This window comes from Struthio camelus, chromosome 23 (assembly GCF_040807025.1).
Source record: "Struthio camelus isolate bStrCam1 chromosome 23, bStrCam1.hap1, whole genome shotgun sequence".
NCBI lineage: Eukaryota > Metazoa > Chordata > Aves > Struthioniformes > Struthionidae > Struthio > Struthio camelus.
The window spans coordinates 2759558-2779140 of record NC_090964.1 but is presented as its reverse complement, the minus strand read 5'-3'; the positions used below and the strand labels follow the sequence as shown (position 1 = coordinate 2779140).

At 41.1% G+C, this 19583-nt stretch overlaps 1 protein-coding gene across 12 annotated transcripts in view; it reads right to left on the bottom strand.

The window, feature by feature from the left end:
* EYA3 (EYA transcriptional coactivator and phosphatase 3) overlaps nt 1-19583 on the bottom strand; it is a 69545-nt gene that overhangs the window by 43590 nt on the left and 6372 nt on the right. For 6 of the 12 annotated variants that reach the window (XM_068917586.1, XM_068917583.1, XM_068917590.1 and 3 more), the window contains one exon: nt 2507-2602. The exons of 1 other annotated variant lie outside the window; for it this stretch is intronic. In XM_068917586.1, the coding sequence (XP_068773687.1) occupies nt 2507-2539 (33 nt within the window). In that variant the 5' untranslated portion in view covers nt 2540-2602. Of the gene's footprint in view, nt 1-1315; nt 1345-2506; nt 2603-5279; nt 5299-8485; nt 8657-19583 lie in introns of those variants that run through there. 5 more of the 12 variants (XM_068917580.1, XM_068917582.1, XM_068917589.1 and 2 more) reach the window with 3 other exon arrangements.

Genomic DNA, 19583 nt, shown 5'->3' with positions numbered 1-19583 from the left:
ACTGTGGCAATGCTATTGTGAACAGAGGATCGTATACACATTACGAATGGAGAATTTTGCCATCCTTTGCCAATTTCATTAAAAAAAAAAAATCTAAACCCATGGCTGTCATCCTCTACTCTTTTGGCAGCATTGCATCATTCTGGAGCCCTTTCCAACTTGGTCCTCTCCCCACCATTGCCTCCGGCTTGCCATTGCTGTCCAATATGAGAGGCCATTCCAGAGAGCAAAATAGTGGACGCTTGTAACGAGTTACCAGTTTTGCCCAAGAATAACATTTTGTAAATAAAATGAGTATCGACAATTGGTAATGAAATTTATTTCAAGATATCTGAGTTACAACTTTGTAATGCAAGTTTACTATCCCTGACTAAAAACAAAAAAGATTTGCGTCATTTTTTGGCATTCAGGATTAAACAAACTACTATAAACCAATTATGTGTGTTCACCTTGTATTTAACAAGTAAGAGAATACTACAAAGGATTCCTTTTAAAACTAATCCTCAATAATAATACAATTTTTTTTTTGTTGTGACAAAGGTCACTCAATCACTTTCCACCATTTTTCCTCAAACCTCCCTTTCTTTTCTACTTTCCCATATCTGCTTCTATTTTCTAACACCATGTTGCACATACAGGCTTTTCCATTGTAATTCACACCTGAAAAGAGAAGAAACAGTCAAAAAATGGGGACAAAAGATATGCCTATTTAAAGTTTCGGGTTACAACATGCTGGGTAAGAAAGAAATCTAACATTCATTTAGAAAAGACATATTGTGTAAATTTGGACCACACCAACATAAGAAAGTGACCTGGAATTTTTTTTTGCCTTTTTTCAAGTAAAATAGATTTAACTCAGAGCCTGAGGACTTCTCTAACACGTTCACTCCTGGATTCAGTTATCAACAGTTTCCAATAAACGTTATTTTTTCAAAGTAACATACTAATCCTGTTGTCATGATCAAGACAACCAAAATCATTTCGGGAAGAAAAACAAGTTTGTACAACGCAGAACTACTAAGCAGAAGTGATTTTGCAAAGCTGATTTAAGTTCTCTTTTTTTATTAGCAAAATGAACTTGTTCCAAGAACGGTCTGACTCCAAAAAACATCAAAAATGATCATTCCTGTCATTTTCTCCTGCAAAAATGTACAAGTATATTCAAAATACCACATCACTTAACAGCCATAATCAATATAGTCTCATATTTGGCCTCAGAATCACTTCACATCTCAGATTCTGAAGAGCAATTAGCAAGAAAATCTTTAGTGGAAAACTACAGAATAACATGCTTATAGAGGTTGTTTTCACCTACCAAAAATGAATTGTGCCCTGTCTTGTGTCCTGAAGAATAAAGGTTTAGAAAAATAGTTTTCATTATATAAGGATGTAATAACAAATTTTTCCTTTTAATCCCACAAATGTCTGCAGTTCAAATTCTGTTTTTGCTGATTAGTCTCTCAGATGTATGTGAGTCTACATGCACAAGACATAACTTGCATGTTGTGTAAAGTAATATTTATTTTCAATAATTTTAGATTTATCTTTACATTTCATTCAGCTTTGTTCATGAGTCATAAATGAAGTTTATATATAATATCTTGTCTAATAATATTGCTTAATTACTTAACTAAGAACACATTACTGTCACATTAAAACAGCCTCAAAATCTTTTCAATGTGAACACTACCAAATTTCCCTCAGCATGCTACTCTTCATATGCATTTGAAAACGTCTCCAACATTAAAATAAGCTTCGTTCTTAGAGTAACTTGGCAATTTGTTATGTTTGCCTTAGGTTTAATTTGGAATATAACATTGATACAAACTTCATGTTTGAGCCGTTTTGCTTAAATACTACAACCTTATATATGTTTTAACTTCATATCACAATGTGTTAATAGTTATTCTTCCCAAAACTTATGTTATTTTATACTTAAAGTTAACTATAATTATTAGCTTATTAACCTGTAATACACATTGTATTTCAAATATCTAATATCTTTGGACAGCAATTTCTAACTTAAAATGTTCTTCCCTACACGAATGCACTGTTAAACTCAGGAATTTACAAGTTGTTTTCCAGTGGTGGAAATGATGGTATGCTTGAGATCACACAGCCTTTTCAAGATACTGAGCACAAGAAGTAGTGAAGATTACATATGTTAAAATAACCGTTTTCCTGATTCTGTCCTTAAAATAGTGAGTTTTAATTTCTCTAGAAAACGCTTGAAGTGGTTTTCTGAGCAAAATAAATAATTATTAGGCATAATTTTCAATAGAAACATTTGAGAGTTTAAACATACCTACCTACTCCTTTTATTACTATTGATTTACTCTAATCATACAGATAAATGTACAATACATTTTACTAAGAGCAAAACAATTTTCTACCACTAGATAAATAAGGCTCATTTTCCATTATTAATGAAATGACTGTAAGTGGAATTTGTGAGGTCACCAATTTATCCGATATGTTCATTTTTAGTATTTTTAAATGTACTTACTGGTTGTTCGGGTAAGTCTTGTGGCTCTTCCATGGGTATTACTATTTTAATGCTTAAATGATTCGAATGCGTGTGTTCCTCAGCAGTCTTCAAAGCCTGTCAAAAAAAGGTGTTCACAGCTTTATGTACTTTTTGGGAGGCTTATCATTTAGGCTATCGGGGGACATTAATTGTTATATATTCCACCCACGAGCTTTCTTAACTCGTGTTGCCCTCTGTCAAGTAAGAGACAAAATTCATATATGGAAAGATTTCATAAACAAGGGATTTAGCTTTAAGCTTCCAGATATAAACAGACTTTTTTACGCATGTGGTACATTTCTACATCATTTACTTGTACCCTACTAGCTACAGAAGCTAATGTATCAATCAAACATGTGCACTATGATTTTAAAGATACTTTAAATGATCAAGTCGGGTCTACTAGGTCAGTAAACAGAGTGATTCAGTCTAACCTGTTTTAATTTAGATCATTTATATAACAAAAAAGAAATCAGGACAAGACTGCACACCTAAATGTATTTACAAGCAGTACAGTTCATTGCCAAATCCACAAAGCTAGCTTATTATTTCAATTGTACCTTTCAGAATGAAAAATGTGATGAACGTTTGCTTCTGAAATAAAAAAAATCTAGGTAAATAACCGAGCAGCATATATACTATATTAAAGAGCTGCTAGACCCCAGCAAAATCACACAAGAACGAAGTTTTAGCAGAAGATTACTTTCATAACCTTATTAATTTTTGTAACTCAGCAGATAAAGACGTGTCCTCTGGGACTTCCACCTCTGCCTGACTAAAATTTATTAAAAATGCGTCCTATTCATTTGACTGCTCTTCTCCTGCCCTCTCCTTTCAGGGCCAGACTATTGAAACAAAATCCAACCCTTCAAACATGCTCCATCTCAGTCATACCAGAAGTAAGGTATTTCCTCTCCCATCCCAACAGAACTGTCTCTTATACATGCATAGACATGCCTTATTGCACACAAGGCAGAATCATAAGTGGATGACACCAATTAAAAGAAATGCTGAAAAATAGTTAATGGTTTGGAAGAAAGTAAATACAGAAACGACACATATACTGAGCTAGAACCTCCTCCTGCCTCCATGGCCATGAAAATTTTGCTGCAAGCCTCTACAGAAATGTGAAAGATCATTTATTCAGCTCCTGTTTTGTCTAGTCCTTTCTGTTTTCACGTCCCACCTAGAACATTCGAGCACTTCCACAGTATCAAATTGTCCCCAGGAAAAGTGGCAAAACCAGTTAACCAATATGACCTTACAGTATCCTGAAAACAAGTGCTACTTCCCCTCCTCTGCCTTCTGCCAGACCTACTTAAACTCTTAGCCCTTATAGCTAACCTGCTCCCAAAACAGAGAAGTTGCTGTAAAATACCAAACTCCACACACAGGAAAGCTTTGGAGGCTGGAATAATTTCCTATTAGCCAGGAAAACGCAAAAGATTTGTTTTCTCTTATCAGAGAGGATAGAGGTTCTGTAAAGAGCATGATCTTATGCATGAGGGTAACATTTTCTTCAGGGTTTGAGTATTTTCCAAGGTTATCACCCCTAATCAAAGGCTACTTCCCATTACTACCTTAACCGTACATCAACAGAATTTACAATCCACCTCCTGCGTAACTCAATTTCTTTCGAAATGAACCTACGGACATCAAACACAAGAAAGTATACGCAGCAGGAACCTCCAGCATTCCAGTTTTTTCTCCCAGTTTTAATCATAGTTTTATTTTAAACATAAAAGCTTATTTCCTTTTTACTTTGTTTTATAGGAATCCAGAAATATCAAGCCTGAAGAGAAACTGTGCCATTCAAAGACTATGAATAGGAAGGTCTGAAGAAGGATCTGAAGTTGATCCCAGTGAGTCTTGTCCTTTGCGCCTGTATTTTAAACCTTTTCAGACAATGCTTTAGAAAATTCCAAAACTAAACTCCGTTCAGCAGTAAAGTCCCATTCCACGTATTATTTTAAAGCTGCAAGTAGTTCTTTAATTTTGTTTGTGAGAAGTCACTAATTAGAAAAACAGAAAGCCTGCAAGAGTTGACATCCAACCATGTTAGTTTATAAGTTAAATTCCACTTGCCATCAAAACCCTCTTTTGCAAACGAGTAGGGCATCCTGAAGCACCCAGAAGCAAAACTCAGACTTTTTAATGAACCAGAGTAGAACAGAAGTAACTTCTCGCCTAGATGGCAAGTGAAAAATCTTGACCTCTAGAAGCTTCACACTTCCTTCTGGGGAATACTCTGTACCTTCAAAAATAGCAGGTTTGGCAGAAGACTTCTTGCAAGGATACAATACTGCTTTCTACATCACAAACAACTGAAGCTAACAAACTGCTGCTGCTTCTGATGGAGGAGTTCCTGCCCCTCTTTGACCTCCAGCCACCCGCTCTTGCTCCCTTGACACCCTTTCCTTTGCATCAGCCAAAGCATGTGGCTGAGCACTACTAGTCTGGATCTGGGACCTGATCTTGTTCTAAGATGGGAGGAAGCCACCAAAACCCAACATTTCTGCTAAGTTACTTTAACTGCCATCAGCTTCATTATCACACAGCCCCATGCTTAAGAGAGCCAACCGAATGGTGAATGGGCAGGAACAAGAAAGGGGGAGAGCAGGATATCCTTCTTCAGTGACAGCCCAGTGACAGTAACATGAGGGCTACGCAAACAGTTTGTTTAATGCATTTACTATCTTATTCATTTCTTACTTTGGTAAAACAGAGAACAAAAAAAACCCCAGTAACATACCTGTGGCTTGCCTGCCTTTCAATCCATTATTATCCAACCCATCACCAAATTTCTCTGCAAAACAGCTACAGGACTTTGCTAGCATCCCGGCACAAAAGTCGCTTGCTGCCATGAGCTCCTATGAGGAAGGACAGGAACATCTCTAGCCCTGTTTCCACGAACAGCTGGGGCAGGGAAGCTCTCACTAACTCAGCGAGCACCCACCGAACCTAGTTAAAAGGAGAAGTGTGCCCACACCTCTCAGCAGGTTCAGCTGCAGCTCTCCAGCTGCAGGGAAAGGGCTGAGGGAAGCAGCAGACAGCTTCGGCACAGAAGCCCAGGTGAGGAGGATTCAGGGCACAGCTGTTCTGGCTGTGCTGGTTTCCCTCACAGCAGCTCTCCCATACGTCTAATCCCACCCCCCCCACACCCCACAGCAACAACACACATACGCTTGAGCAGATGTCACACTGCCACGGCAGGACACTGCCCTCTGGCCTTCTCCCATGCCTGAGCACTTCCACGTACCATAAGCCACCACCTTGGCTCTAAGGGAAGGAAAGCGCCAACTGCAAATCCGGCCCCCTGTAGCTGCTGAGCTTGAACTACCTCAGTATACTATCCTCCTCAACAAACAGCTCTCCTCGAACAAAGCTGATTTTTAAAAACTGAAGAGAAACAACAGTGAGCTTTCGGGCGACATCTCAGTTCTCAAAATTACATTTTTAACTTGGGTACAAATGAAGGCAAAGAGCTTAATCACATGACTTCTATTACAAAACATTCTAAACCCACAAGCAACCACATCAAAAGAGATACAAAAATCACATCTTAGATATCCTCACGTCCATATACTGTCCAAATTATCGCCCTGTTTATATCCATGAATCCAGCAATGCAAATCCCGTGTGGGAGAACAGCGGCTGCCTCCAGTCCTGCCCCCTCTTCCCATGCAAAACTACAGCGTCTTAAAGGTTGCTAACTTTAAAAGAGAAGAATTCAGTGGTTAAGAGCCTTAGCGGTGGCTGGGGTTTTGGTTCTGTTTGGTCTTTTTTTCTGTCTTTTTTTTTTTTTTTTTGTGAAGAAAATGGAAACTGTCTGACGGTCAGAATACTTCAATGGGCCACCAGGCTTATGAATGGGAAAAACCTGTACAAAACATAACTAAATGTGAAACAAGCCATCGAATGAGTTGCTGCAAGGAAAAAAACGCTTCAAAAAGATGAAAGATTAGAGCTTTAATCTCCTAAAAACTAGGAAAATACCACACTACTTTTTCCCTTTATGGGATGACTTCCATTATTTTCCTGTGGAATTGTCCTCAGGAAGTGATTTCATTAAATTAGCAATTTTATTCATCTACGAAATAATTTATTTGGTAATATCAAAAAATCTGAATAAAATAACATCATTATTTTAAATTTAATCTAGATTTGTTTTGAATAAGCATCCTAGTTTAAGTCCAACTTGCTCAAAATACCAGCAACGTAAACTACCAGGAAGGACAGATGTTTTACATGTCTTTTTATTTTGCTTGCTCAATTTATTGAAAAACATTATTCCAAATTTCAAAACAAGAGGCCCCATAGCAGAAGAATAGACTACAGGATCTCATGTGTCAGTTGTCTGCTTTTCCGTTCTGCACAACATCGCTATGACAGTATTTCCTGTATTAAAAACCACAGCAAGTTATAGACAGTTTCTAGCACTAAACCTTGTTTTTAAAATCCTAAAATGTGGAGTCTAACTCAATCAGACTCTTTAAAACTATTCACTATGGATATAATTCCCTAAAGCTACCCGCTCTTAGCATCCGGGTAGACTGCTATTTACTTTCATTCTGTTCTTTTCAAGTCCATCTGCTTTGGCTTTGGATATAAAATTTCGGCTGATGAACGATTCCTCTCTCAAGCTGCGAATAACTGAAATCAAGGATACCATGATAAATACAACAAGCAGTAATTATACTGATTAGAAAAAAAAAAAAAAGCTGTTTGCATATGGTCTTATATTATTTTAAAATAGCTACTGCTCCCCTTAAAACAACCTTAAGTTAGCTTAACAAAATTAAAGCTATTAAACAGAAAGTTAAAATGTTTTGTTACAGTATGCATAAAAATGTGATCTATGCAGCTATTGCAATTTCCTTATTTCCTTGAGGGCCATCAGTTTACCATGAAAAGCCAGAAATATAAGAAGCAAGCAACAGAAAAGACTCTAAGCGCCTTTTGTTTTCTAGTAGATACTTCATGGTAATTTGTCCCATTCTGCTACGCTACACACACACAAATAGCGCAACCAGAGCTTCTAAGCGATCTAAACCATCATCCAATTATGGCAGGATTTTTCCTTGCAATATACTTTTATCCTGTGCCACTCACCACGTGACACACAACCTCTTTCAGAGAAGAGCAGAACTTGGTAGAACTAGGCAGAAGAGCAGGATGTGGTAAACCTCACCCTCACTTTTTAAGTTCAGCTAAAAGCACTCAAATGCAAAAAGTGAAGAGGGAGAAGAGACCAATATTGACATTATGCACTGCACCGCTACCAGGTGCTTTTTATTCTGGAGGTTTGTGACTTAAGTTATAGTGATTTTGTATTTTCCTGTTTGCAATGATTCAAAGCCATTCTTGTTGTGCAGTGATATACCATCACAACAGTCACAGTATGTCATGGAAATGCCTCTGTGGGTACTCTAAAAGGTGCAACATAAAGCTGCAGTTGTTTAAAATTAGGTCCAATCACTCTTCTCAAGCTTCTGTTGCAAAGTCTGAAGATAAGGGGGAAAAAATTACACAGATTTAAGAGAGAATTGTTGATAGTCTGCAACAACCAATTTGTCTGAGTTCACACAATGAACTCAAAGGACTTCATATGTCCACTCTTTAGCGTTATTATTTTTCCCTTTATTTTTACATTAACCGCTGAAAATTTATATTCAGCAGTGGTGTTTCAACATCATGGCACAAAATCTTGGCAAATTATTTAGGCAAAATAAAAACTCCTTCCCTCAGAGAGTTAAAAACGTGCTATTAAATGGTTAAATTATACATACGGGGTCAACCACAGGATTACTTCTATCAAACACATACCAAAAGAGGACTTTGCTAAGTGTGCTCCAGTACCCTGTCACTGTTCTGGGGAATGCAGAAGCAGAATCATGTAAACACATGCAAAAAGAAACTCAGGATTTTCTGCTTTTGTACTTCCACTTGTTCACTAACCTGAATCTTCAGGCAAAATATGCTAACAGCTATTTCCAATGCAGGGAGTGATCTGTGATCTGTGCCCAGTTCTGGGCTCCCCAGTACAAGAGAGACATGACACTCCTGGAGAGAGTCCAGCGGAGGGCTACCAAGATGATTAGAGGGCTGGAGCATCTCTCCTATGAAGAAAGACTGCAAGAGCTGGGCCTGTTCAGCCTGGAGAAGAGAAGATTGAGAGGCGATCTCATCAACGTGTACAAGTATCTGAAGGGGGAGTGTCAAGAGGATGAGGCCAGCCTCTTCTCCGTGGTGCCCAGCAACAGGACAAGAGGCAACGGGCACAAACTGAATCACAGGAAGTTCCATCTGAACCTGAGAAAAAACTTCTTCACTGTGAGGGTGACAGAGCACTGGGACAGGTTGCCCAGAGAGGTAGTGGAGTCTCCTTCGCTGGAGCTATTCAAAAGCCGTCTGGATGTGATCCTGGGCAATATGCTCTAGGTGACCCTGCTGGGGCAGGGAGGTTGGACTAGCTGATCTCCAGAGGTCCCTTCCAACCTAAACGATTCTGTGATTCTGCGATTCTGTGATTTGGCAAGACCAAGCATTCTTCTGAAGTTTTGGAGACTCCCATTTTGTTTTTAAATAGCTTGATTAAAAATTACAGGAAATAACAGCAGCAGCCTGGTTCCTAATCTAGTCTGTATAATAAAATGACCCCCTTGTGCAGCTGTCAGGAATTGAGCAATTCTGCGTACTAAGCTTCAATTTTTCCTTTCTTTAGGCAAAAACAAATAGTAAAAACACTTTAGAAAGTTGTGCCAGCATAACAATGCTATTTGCATTGTTATTAAATTAAGTGGGTAAATAGAAGGCTAGGCCTATAAAATGTTTATCTGCTAAATCTGAATAAAAGCTCAAAAAACTTTAAAGATACCTTAAAAGAAAAAGGATTTGCAGTTTCCAGTATGCTCATGCAACTCCAGTGGCATACAAAGAAAGACAGGGAAAAGCAGAAGAGGAGGGGTCCATTTAGCTTTCCTTCTCCACTAAGGAACAAAACACTCGATACGAGTAATTTGCTTTCACAGGTAGACCTGCAAGTAATACAGATGGTGATCTACTTCTTATGATGTTCAAGAGTTAATTTATAAATATTATCTTGAGATTGCACATTCAGTATCTGACCGCCTTCAGCAGACTGGTTCATTTATTTTAAATATACAATAATTATGTTCATTACTTTACTGTCTGAAGCAAATGAAGTAAAAGGATCCAACTTTTTAACTGCAAAATGGGATACTGTTTCCAACACCATCAGCAGTCAGCTCCTCAGTCAAGAGTCGTGCCTTCCACAGCAATTTTTAAAAATTGTCTCTAGGTAAAATCCATCTTTTAAGACCACCATATAATATCTCAAGCTTTGTTTTGTTCAGTCCATCCCCTTTGTAAGCATAATTCCTTAATATTTTCCTTTTTTCCTTAACAGCAGGTAGCAGTCATTTAAAAAAAAAAAGAAATTAAATATATCTAATGAATGAAAGCTGTGCTACACATCAGCCTGCTGATTCCATATCTTCAGCAATCCAGTAGATCTCACAGCAAAGATTTATCCTCTGCTATTCTTTGTTTTTTCCTCTTGCTCTCCATACACACCCACACACAGATACACACACGTAACGCACATACGCTTCCAGAATATTGTGAAGAATACCAGAGAATAAATCTTTGCCGCGACATATGCTGGATTGTTTACTGCGCTCCATCCCTGTGCTCTCTTTCCTTTTCTTAACCCGGGAAGAATCAGAACACAAACGCTGTAACAGTTTAGGGAGAAAGGCAGATTATTTGCCCTGTCTTTGAAGGTACAAGGGGCCGTGACAAGCACACAAGAACAACTTCAAGAAAACCGAAGGTTCTTAGTTTGAATAAAATTTCTGAATCTTAAAATGAAAAATAAAAGCATGCAGTACTTATAAACCAAGAAATTAGTGAAATTAAATGTGGTATGCAAATATACTTTTAGCTTTTAATACCTATTATACCTTTTAATACCTATTGTTACCTTTTAATACCTTTTATACTTTTAATACCTATTTCATTAATTGGCATTTCCATGTTACTTTTAATTCTTTGAAGCATTGTCACGATTACAGCTGTCTGCAGCTCACTTGGCTTGCACAATGACGACATGCACATAGCTTGATTTCCCAGCTCTTGTGCAATTCTGTTAAGTTTGATTTCTCAACATAGCAGGGAAATTTTTAACGGGGAAAAAGCTGTTTTCACAAAAGGAAAATGTGGAAGTAATAACTTCGCCTCAGAGAAAAACAACTCCCACTGAGCCCAGAAACAACGTGACAATTTCTTCCTGATAGATCTAGCATGTACATAGCTCATGTAGCACAAGATCATGAAAGGGCTATTAACCTTTTACTTATAAAACAAAGTACAGTAATTTATATAAGCCTAACAAAAGTAGAAAAGTCAATTTCCTCCTCTTTTCGTGAGAATTAAACCTGCATTGTGACTTAACAGATTTTTCTCTACAAATACAAACCAGAAAATACCTGATACCTTGCGGCTTGCATACACTTTTTGAATTTCAGACAAACAAATGGACTGCAAAACTCTAGAGCTGCAGCTTTGGAGAGAAAATTATGTTTGTCTTAAGAGCTTTTTCCAAACAAATTTTCAAACAATAGAGCATATTGCCTTTAATTTTTAGGAGTCATTTCCTACATATTATACGAGACTAGTAAATTTCCTGATCACCTACACAAAAGACCACAAATTTTAATCCACCTCTATCGGTAAGATGACAAACCTGCATCACATTGATCACAAAAAAGGAATTATTTACATTATGCAGCTCCAAATTTTATTTTCAGTAAGAGATTTGTGAACACACACTGAGAAACCACATAGCTACCACCACAGGTTACCAGGAAATTAATCTGTCAGTAGTTCTACTAGAGAGAAACTGCTTCAGTACTCAACTTACACCACAATCGCATCAAAAAGGTTGTAACCATGGCAAATTTAGTTATTTCTCTTATTATTTTGCATTAGAGGCAGCCAGGGCATTTATCACTGTGCAATCAGTTCTGAGGACATCTGTAGCTATTTGTGTCTTAGCAACAACAGTTGCTAGAGTAACCTGCTCAAAAAAAAAAAAAAAAAAGAAGAAAGTGCTGGACATTTGAGATTTTTGACTGGGGAAAAAAACAGTTTAAATGTTGGGTGTTCAATGCTCAGCTGCTCAAAAACAGCCATAGCTTCTAATTAAGTACAGTTCTTAAACCACTTGTTTAACACAGCATCCAGCCCTGCTGGTAAAGGCAGACGGGAACACAGAAACACCCTGTGGGGGGCCATCCAGCCCAGGGCTCTGTCTCCCACAGCAGCAAGAGCAGATGCTACCTGTAGGGTGCATGTAAGCCTGGCCACTTGCCACGATCCACTCCACGTGTACACCCCCAGCAACCAGGATCGTTGGGTACGGGACAGCAGAGGGGACATCTCTGCCTCATTCTCTGGCATCCATTTATGGACCTGTTGTCCATGGATTTGTCCAGTCCCTCTCCAAATATGCTGCTATCAGCTGCTCCCACAGCCTCCTGGGACAGCCAGTTCCAGCAGCTCACGACATGCTGCATAAAGAACTTCTCATCTGTTTTAAACTCATCTCCAACTAGTTTCCGAGTCTCTTCAGTTCTAGTACAACAGGATTTGGTGAGCAGCTCTACCTTCAGCATATCCACTGCCTTCAGACTTTTGTAAACCTTGATTACATCCCCTCAACAAAGTAGGAAGTCCCAGACTAAGTCCCAGCCTTTTTAGCTTCTCTTCATAAGGCAGTTGCTCCAACCCTTAAGAGCACTACAGTTGTCTTTCTCCGTTTTCTCTTGAGATGCGGAAACCAGAACTGCATGTAGTACATGAGATGTGAGCACAACCAATTTTACAGAGCAGCAAAATGATGCCCGTCTCTTGTTTTCAATACCCTTCCTAACAACAGCTAGCATTTTGTTGGCTTTTTTTTTTTTTTTTGGCTGTCATTGTACACTGAGCTAATCATTCCAATGAACTGTCCATGTCCCCAGAATTTCTTTCCTGAGTTGTAACTGCCTGTTCCGAGTTCAGCCTCACGTAGAAATGGTTTAGATTACTTTTTCGTACATGAAACATCTTAAATTTATCTACAGATCCTGTGAGATCCTTCTGGAGTTCCTTGTCCTTGGTGTAGCTTTTTATGACTCAAAAGAACTTAGTAATATAGATAGAACTTGGAGATTTGACTATTCATTCATTTCACACAATCACTGGTGAAGATGCTGAATAAAACCAGTCTTAAGGGCACTACACGGCTGACTCTACTGCAGCCTTAGAAGTGACCACTAAGTGAGTCCTTTGCTCTCTGAGCTTGCTAACTTACTTAGAGGGCTTTTAAGTAGGTTCAACAGGGAAGATGAAAGATACCCAAAATGGGGGAAAGCATATACAAGACAGGGCAACAGGAGAGGCTCTCATAATTCCCCTGAGAAAGTGGGGCAATATGGAAAGTCTACCTGGACTTCAGCAAGGCTTTTGACACTGTCTCCCATCACATCCTCCTAGGGAAGCTCAGGAAGTGCGGGCTAGATGAGCAGACAGTGAGGTGGCTTGAGAACTGGCTGGATGGCAGAGCTCAAAGGGTTGTGGTGAATGGCGCAGAGTCAAGTTGGAGGCCTGTAGCTAGCGGTGTCCCCCAGGGGTCAGTCCTGGCTCCAGTCTTGTTCAACATATTCATCAATGACCTGGAGGAAGGGACAGAGTACACCCCCCCAGCAAGTTTGCTGATGACACAAAACTGGGAGGAGTGGCTGACACACCAGAAGGCTGTGCTGCCATTCAGCGGGACCTGGAGAGGCTGGAGAGCTGGGTGGAGAGGAACCTCCTGAAGTTCAACATAGGCAAGCGCAGGGTCCTGCCCCTGGGGAGGAGTAACCCCAGGCACCAGTACAGGCTGGGGGTTGACCTGCTGGGAAGCAGCTCTGCAGAGAAGGACCTGGGAGTCCTGGGGGGCAACAAGTTCAGCATGAGGCAGCAATGTGCCCTTGTGGCCAAGAAGGCCAAGGGTATCCTGGGGTGCATCAGGCAGAGTGTTGCCAGCAGGTGGAGGGAGGTGATCCTGCCCCTCTCCTCAGCCCTGGGGAGGCCCCACCTGGAGTACGGTGTCCAACTCTGGGCTCCCCAGTACAGGAGAGACATGGTACTACTGGAGAGAGTCCAGCGGAGGGCTACAAAGAGGACGAGGGGACTGGAGCATCTCTCCTGTAAGGAAAGGCTGCGAGAGCTGGGCCTGTTCAGCCTGGAGAAGAGAAGATTGAGAGGCGATCTCATCAATGTGTACAAGTATCTGAAGGGAGGGTGTCGAGAGGATGGGGCCAGTCTCTTCTCCGTGGTGCCCAGCGACAGGACAAGAGGCAACGGGCACAAACTGAACCACAGCAAGTTCCATCTGAACCTGAGGAAAAGCTTCTTGGCTGTGAGGGTGACAGAGCACTGGGACAGGTTGCCCAGAGAGGCAGTGGAGTCTCCTTCGCTGGAGCTATTCAAAACCCATCTGGACGCGATCCTGGGCAGCGTGCTCTAGAGGACCCTGCTTGAGCAGGGGGGTTGGACTAGCTGATCTCCACAAGTCCCTTCCAACCTTGGCCATTCTGTCATTCTGTGAAAGCTGACATGTCTGTAAACCAACATACACAGCCTAGGAAACACACAGGAAAAAACAGAAGTCCATGCAGTTGTAGAACTACAACCTCACTGGAAATACAGAGATGTAATGGCACACCTCACATGACTCAAGTGCTGTGACGGAAGCATACAGGCTCATGAGGAAAGATGGGAAGGGAAGATGGCAGGCGGGGGGAGGGGCGAGTTATGCCCCTTTAACCACCCTGCTACCTTCTGGGAGGGAAATGTGGTGGGTCATACGAAATTTAGGAGAATTTTGAGCACAAAGACAATTTTTTTTATATAGTTGCTAAGTGAGCTGACCTGAGAAGGTGCTCTGCTGGATCTGCTACTCACTAATAAAGGACAAACTGGTGAGGGATGTGATGATCAGTAGCAGTCTTGACTCTGGTAAGAGTTCAAGATCCTGGGAATAGCAAGAGAGACAAGTAACAGAATAAATAGCTGTACTTCTGCTTGTTTGAGAGACTGACAGGCAAGACACCACAGGAGGGTCTGAAGAGCAAAGGAGCCTAGGAGAGATGGCCGATCTTCAACAACAACTTCCTCCAAGCACAAGAAGACAGTCTATGCCAACGTGCAGCAAAATGAGCAGATGTGGGAGGAGTCCAGTTTGGCTGAACTTCTGACTCAGCTCCAAAAGGAAATGCATGGCGGGTGCAAATAGACACCAGACATACGGGAGGAGCTCAGGAGAATCAAACAGGCATGCAGACATAGAATTAGGAAATCTGGCTGGGGTCAAAATCAGCAAGGGATGCAAAGGACAACAAGAGGGACTTCTGTAGACATACTGGCAGTAAAAGGAAGATGAAGAAAACTGCTGACCTGCTGCTGAGCAGGACAGGTGATCTATTGAGGAAGAACACAGGAAAATCTGAGGTATTCAATGCCTTCTTTACTTCAGGCTTTACTGGCAGGTTCTGCTCTCAGGCCTCCCACGTGACAGAGCTTGGAGGAAGAAAGTACTACCTGTCAGACCCCTAAACAAATTTTCTCCCCTCCTGGGGGTTTGGTTGCCTGGGCTTAGGATCAAGACAGTACAGTTGGAGACCTTGGGAAAAGCTGTTCTAGAAAGCTCTGCTTGGAGGCTAGTAAAGGCCAGCACTCCCTCCCTTGGGAACTACTTTTAAGCTGAGGCTCTTGCCTTTGGCCCCCATCTGAGCTACAACACAGCTGCATTGCAGGTCACGCCTGTGACAAGCCATGTATCCTGTTGACCCTGACCAATGGACTGACTTTCTGGGTAGACCTTGGAACTGACTCGTTCTTATGGACTTGCCTAGAAATCACTGGACTACGTCTGACCACAGTTACTGTCTCCAGACCTGACCCTGACTTGACTTCCCAGCCCGACCTCAGATCTGCCTCACTACAGATTTCGCTGGCAATTTGGACTCTCAGCTGAACCTAGCTACCTAGCATCACTGCACCTACCCTACTCTCTTGGCTTGGGTGGGACTGTGCCCTTGTCAGTGAGGCCACTGCTGCTATCTGCCTTGCTATCACAGTCAGCCCCCCTTTCCTTAGGGACTAGCCTGCTCCACTGCTCTCTGACGCTACCAATGGTATAGAGACATGAAGTTAGGATCTACCTTAAGCAAATTGGACATATACAAGTCCATAGCACCAAATGGGATGGTGAATGAGCTGGCAAATGCCAATGCAAGGCTGCTCTTTATCGTCTTTGAAAGGTTATGGCAATCAAGGAAGATCCCTGATGACTGGAAAAAGGTAAACGTCTCTGTCAAAACAGGTAGGAAGGGAAATACAGGCCAAACTTGACTCAGTTCCTGGGAACAGTGTGGAGCAAATCCACATGGAAACCATTTCCAGGCATATGAAGGACAAAAAAAGTGACTGGGAACAGCCAGCATGGATTCACCAAAGGCAAACGGTGTCTCACGAACCTGACTGCCTTCTCTGATGAAATCTATGGATGAAAAGAGATTTGTAAATGTTCTGTACCCTGATTTTAATAAGGCTTCCAAAGCAGCATCTTTGCAGAAAAACTTGGCAGGTATGAATTAGATGGACAGACTACAAAGCAGATGAAAAACAGGCTGGACTGGCTAAAGGGATAGTGGTTACAGGTTTACAAACTCACTAGCGGCTGGTTATAAATAGCAACCTACAGGAGTTGGTACTGGAGGCTATATTAAGATCTTCACCAAGGACCTGAGTGATGGTTCAAAATACACCTTCACCAAGTTTGTGGGTAACGCCCAACTAGGGGATGCAGTCAGAACGCCTGAAGAGCAGAACTGCTACCTCAGATGGACTGTGACAGGCTGGAAGAACGTACTGGCAGGAACCTCATCAAGTTCAACATAGACAAGCACTACCTGCTGCCCCTGGGATGGAAAAAAACCTCATGCAGCAGGACAGGCTGGGAACCAACTAGGTCACTGCTCTGCAGGAAAGAAATTGGAGGTCCTAGTGGACAAGAAGTTGAACATGAGTGAGCTGTGAGCCTTTACAGCAATAGAGGCTAGTCTCAAACTGGGCTACATTACTGTGAATGTAGCCAGCAGGCTGAGGGAGGCGATTACTTCCCTTTATCTGGCTCCTGTAAGACCACATCTGGAGTACTCTGTCTGGCTTTGGGTTCCCCAGTGCAGGAGAGAACCACAGACAACAGAGAGTGCAGTGAGGGGCTGTAAAGATGACAGGGGGCACACATAACGTACAAGGAGATGCTGAGGAAACTGGGCTTGTTTAGTCTGGAGAACAGATGCTGAAGGGGTAGGAATCTAATTGGCATCTTCTACTGCTAAAGGAAGATCACAGAAAAGATGCAGCCAGACTCATCTCAGGTGCCTAGAGAAAGGACAAGAGCTAACAGTCACAAATCGCAACATGGAAAACTCCAGCTGCACATAAGAAAAATTTCTTCACCGTGAGAGTGGTCAAGCAGGGACCTAGAGAGGTGGTGAAATGCCCATTCTTGGACATTTTCAAAATCCCACTGGATAAGATCCTGAACAACATACTGCAGCCTTCAAGTTAGCCCTCCTCTGAGCAGGAGATTGAAGCAGGTCACCTCCTTTCCAGTCTAAATCTTTCTGTCATTCTATCCTTTCACCAACTCCCCATGGATAAAGAACTTTTATTTCAAGCCTGTGGAAACTTTGCTTCTTTAACTGAACCTTTGCAAAGTTTTTTTGAAAATCGATTATACCCATTGTCTCCCTCTAGCCATACGCTTGTAGAACTCCAGTAGATTAACAAGGTGGCATTTTACAGAAGCCTTGCAGGCCGCTTCCCAACACATCATGCTTTCCTGTGAACAGTTTTTTTTTTTCTTCGAAATGCCTTATTATCTTACTGCTGGTGGAACTCAGTCACCAGTACGTTGTTCTCACCCTCTGGAGCCCCCTTTGTAGATGAGAATTATAGTGAAAGACTATTAGTTCTCTGGCACAACAGCTGTTTGTAAGCTGGTCCAGGGAACTTATTAACATTTAACTAACCCACCAGGTCCCATTCTTCTTGTATATTTACTTAAACCTGATCTAGTTCCTCTGACCCTTCTGATCTAGCTCCATCTGACCGTGACCGCACCCACACTGGCCTGCTGTTTCCATCCACCAAGTTACATCTAATTGTGGTTACTGTGATTACTATTACGGTTGTCCCACTAATAGCTCAAAGTAGGTCCTATGCTCTACCAAATTCAAAAAAGCAGCTGTTCTTGTAGGTTTAAACTTGGTTGATCTAGGAAACAGTCATCTGTGTTTAAAAAGCGTTCCCTCTACCTCTCTTCCTGATAAAACATTGAATTGGTCTCTGCTGAGGTAGCTGAAATCTCCCACCCTTACTGTCTTAAAATTGCAGCTTCTCTGGTCTCACTTAACAGTTCCTGATCTTGATCATCATCCTGATCTGGGATTTGGCAGTTCATCCTACCAGTGTGTTTAACATACAAGATTTCCACTCATCCAGACCTGATATTACTTCTCTTTTCCTGTTACCCTTTATGCAGTTCTTCACGTGCAGTGCCTCTCTCCCACCTATCCTATTCCACCATTTCTGTAAAGCTGGTACCCTGACAGTACTGCATCCCATTGATAGTCTCCTTCTGCCATGTCTCAGAGATCGATTGCTACAGCCTGGTTATCATCTGATGCCAATCACAGTAGTTCCTCATAACTACTATCAAAAAACCATCCCTAATCTCATTTAATCGATATAATGTCTACCACTAATTAATACTGTTGTGTCAAGAATCACCTAGAACAAGAAAGAACACAGCTGGAATTCAACAACCCCCAAACTTACAATTAGTAACAATCAAACAAATGCAGACCCAGATGGTAAAAGATTCTCTTGTATCTTCTTGCTAGAGCTCACTGGAAAAATCCTTTTCTCTCTCTGCTCTTGGCAGCTCAGTCAAGCTACAAGCAACAGCACGCATCTCACAAATGGAAGCATCGTATCTTTTGCTAGGTATAATTTTGGCAAAGACACCTCTGATGACTTTTTTCCAGATCCTTCCTGAAAGGTCCTACTTCTCCCCATACCCTCCTTCTATCCTGCTAGTTCACTTGATTCTTCTTCAGTATAAATCATAATACATGGCTGCTACCAGTGACCAACTCACACGTTAACCTAAGAATCTCTGACCTGATCCTAAGTATGGATTGCTTTATTTTGTTATAAAAAGAGAGAAAACAGGCTATGATTCCTTTTTTGTGAGTGCATGTAGCTCACCTGTTTTCCGGACTAAGAAAAATCAGTAAAAAAAAGTTACATTTAAAGACACAAAAATAGTTTTCTATGCAGGCCTCAAAAGATATGGCAACATCCTGCAGCCAGGACAACAAAATTTTTACAGTAAAAACTAGGCTCGTATTTCCTTTCTTTTCCCTGTTGCCCTTCCATCCATTCCCATTTTCTTTTTCTCTTTCATATCATTATTTATTTTAATTCTTTAACTGTCAGTCTAGTCATTTCACAAAATGTTATATTTACCACATGCAAAGTATTTTCAGTTCAAGAGCATGAGAAATGGCTCATTCCCATCACCAGTTCTCTTCTCCAGAAGACAAAAATAGATTTCTAGACAATTTTATTCTGGCCACATAAGCTTTGGTCTTTTGATCTGTCTTACTTCAAACTCTTCTCTTACTATAGAGAAAGATGACCTTTAGCTCTTGCATCTTTTCAAGTCTTTGTTTAAACGGAGAAAATATCTGCATTCAGCAACCCCAGCATGGATTACTCACTACCTTCAAGCAAAGGTAGTGCTATTAGTGAATCTCTGGGTTCACACACAAGAAGCAAAACAAACAGAATCCATTTCCAAATCCACATTTGACTCATGCTACACACACAGAAAAATCATTGGAAGGCCCTGAAGGAGCAAGACGACACT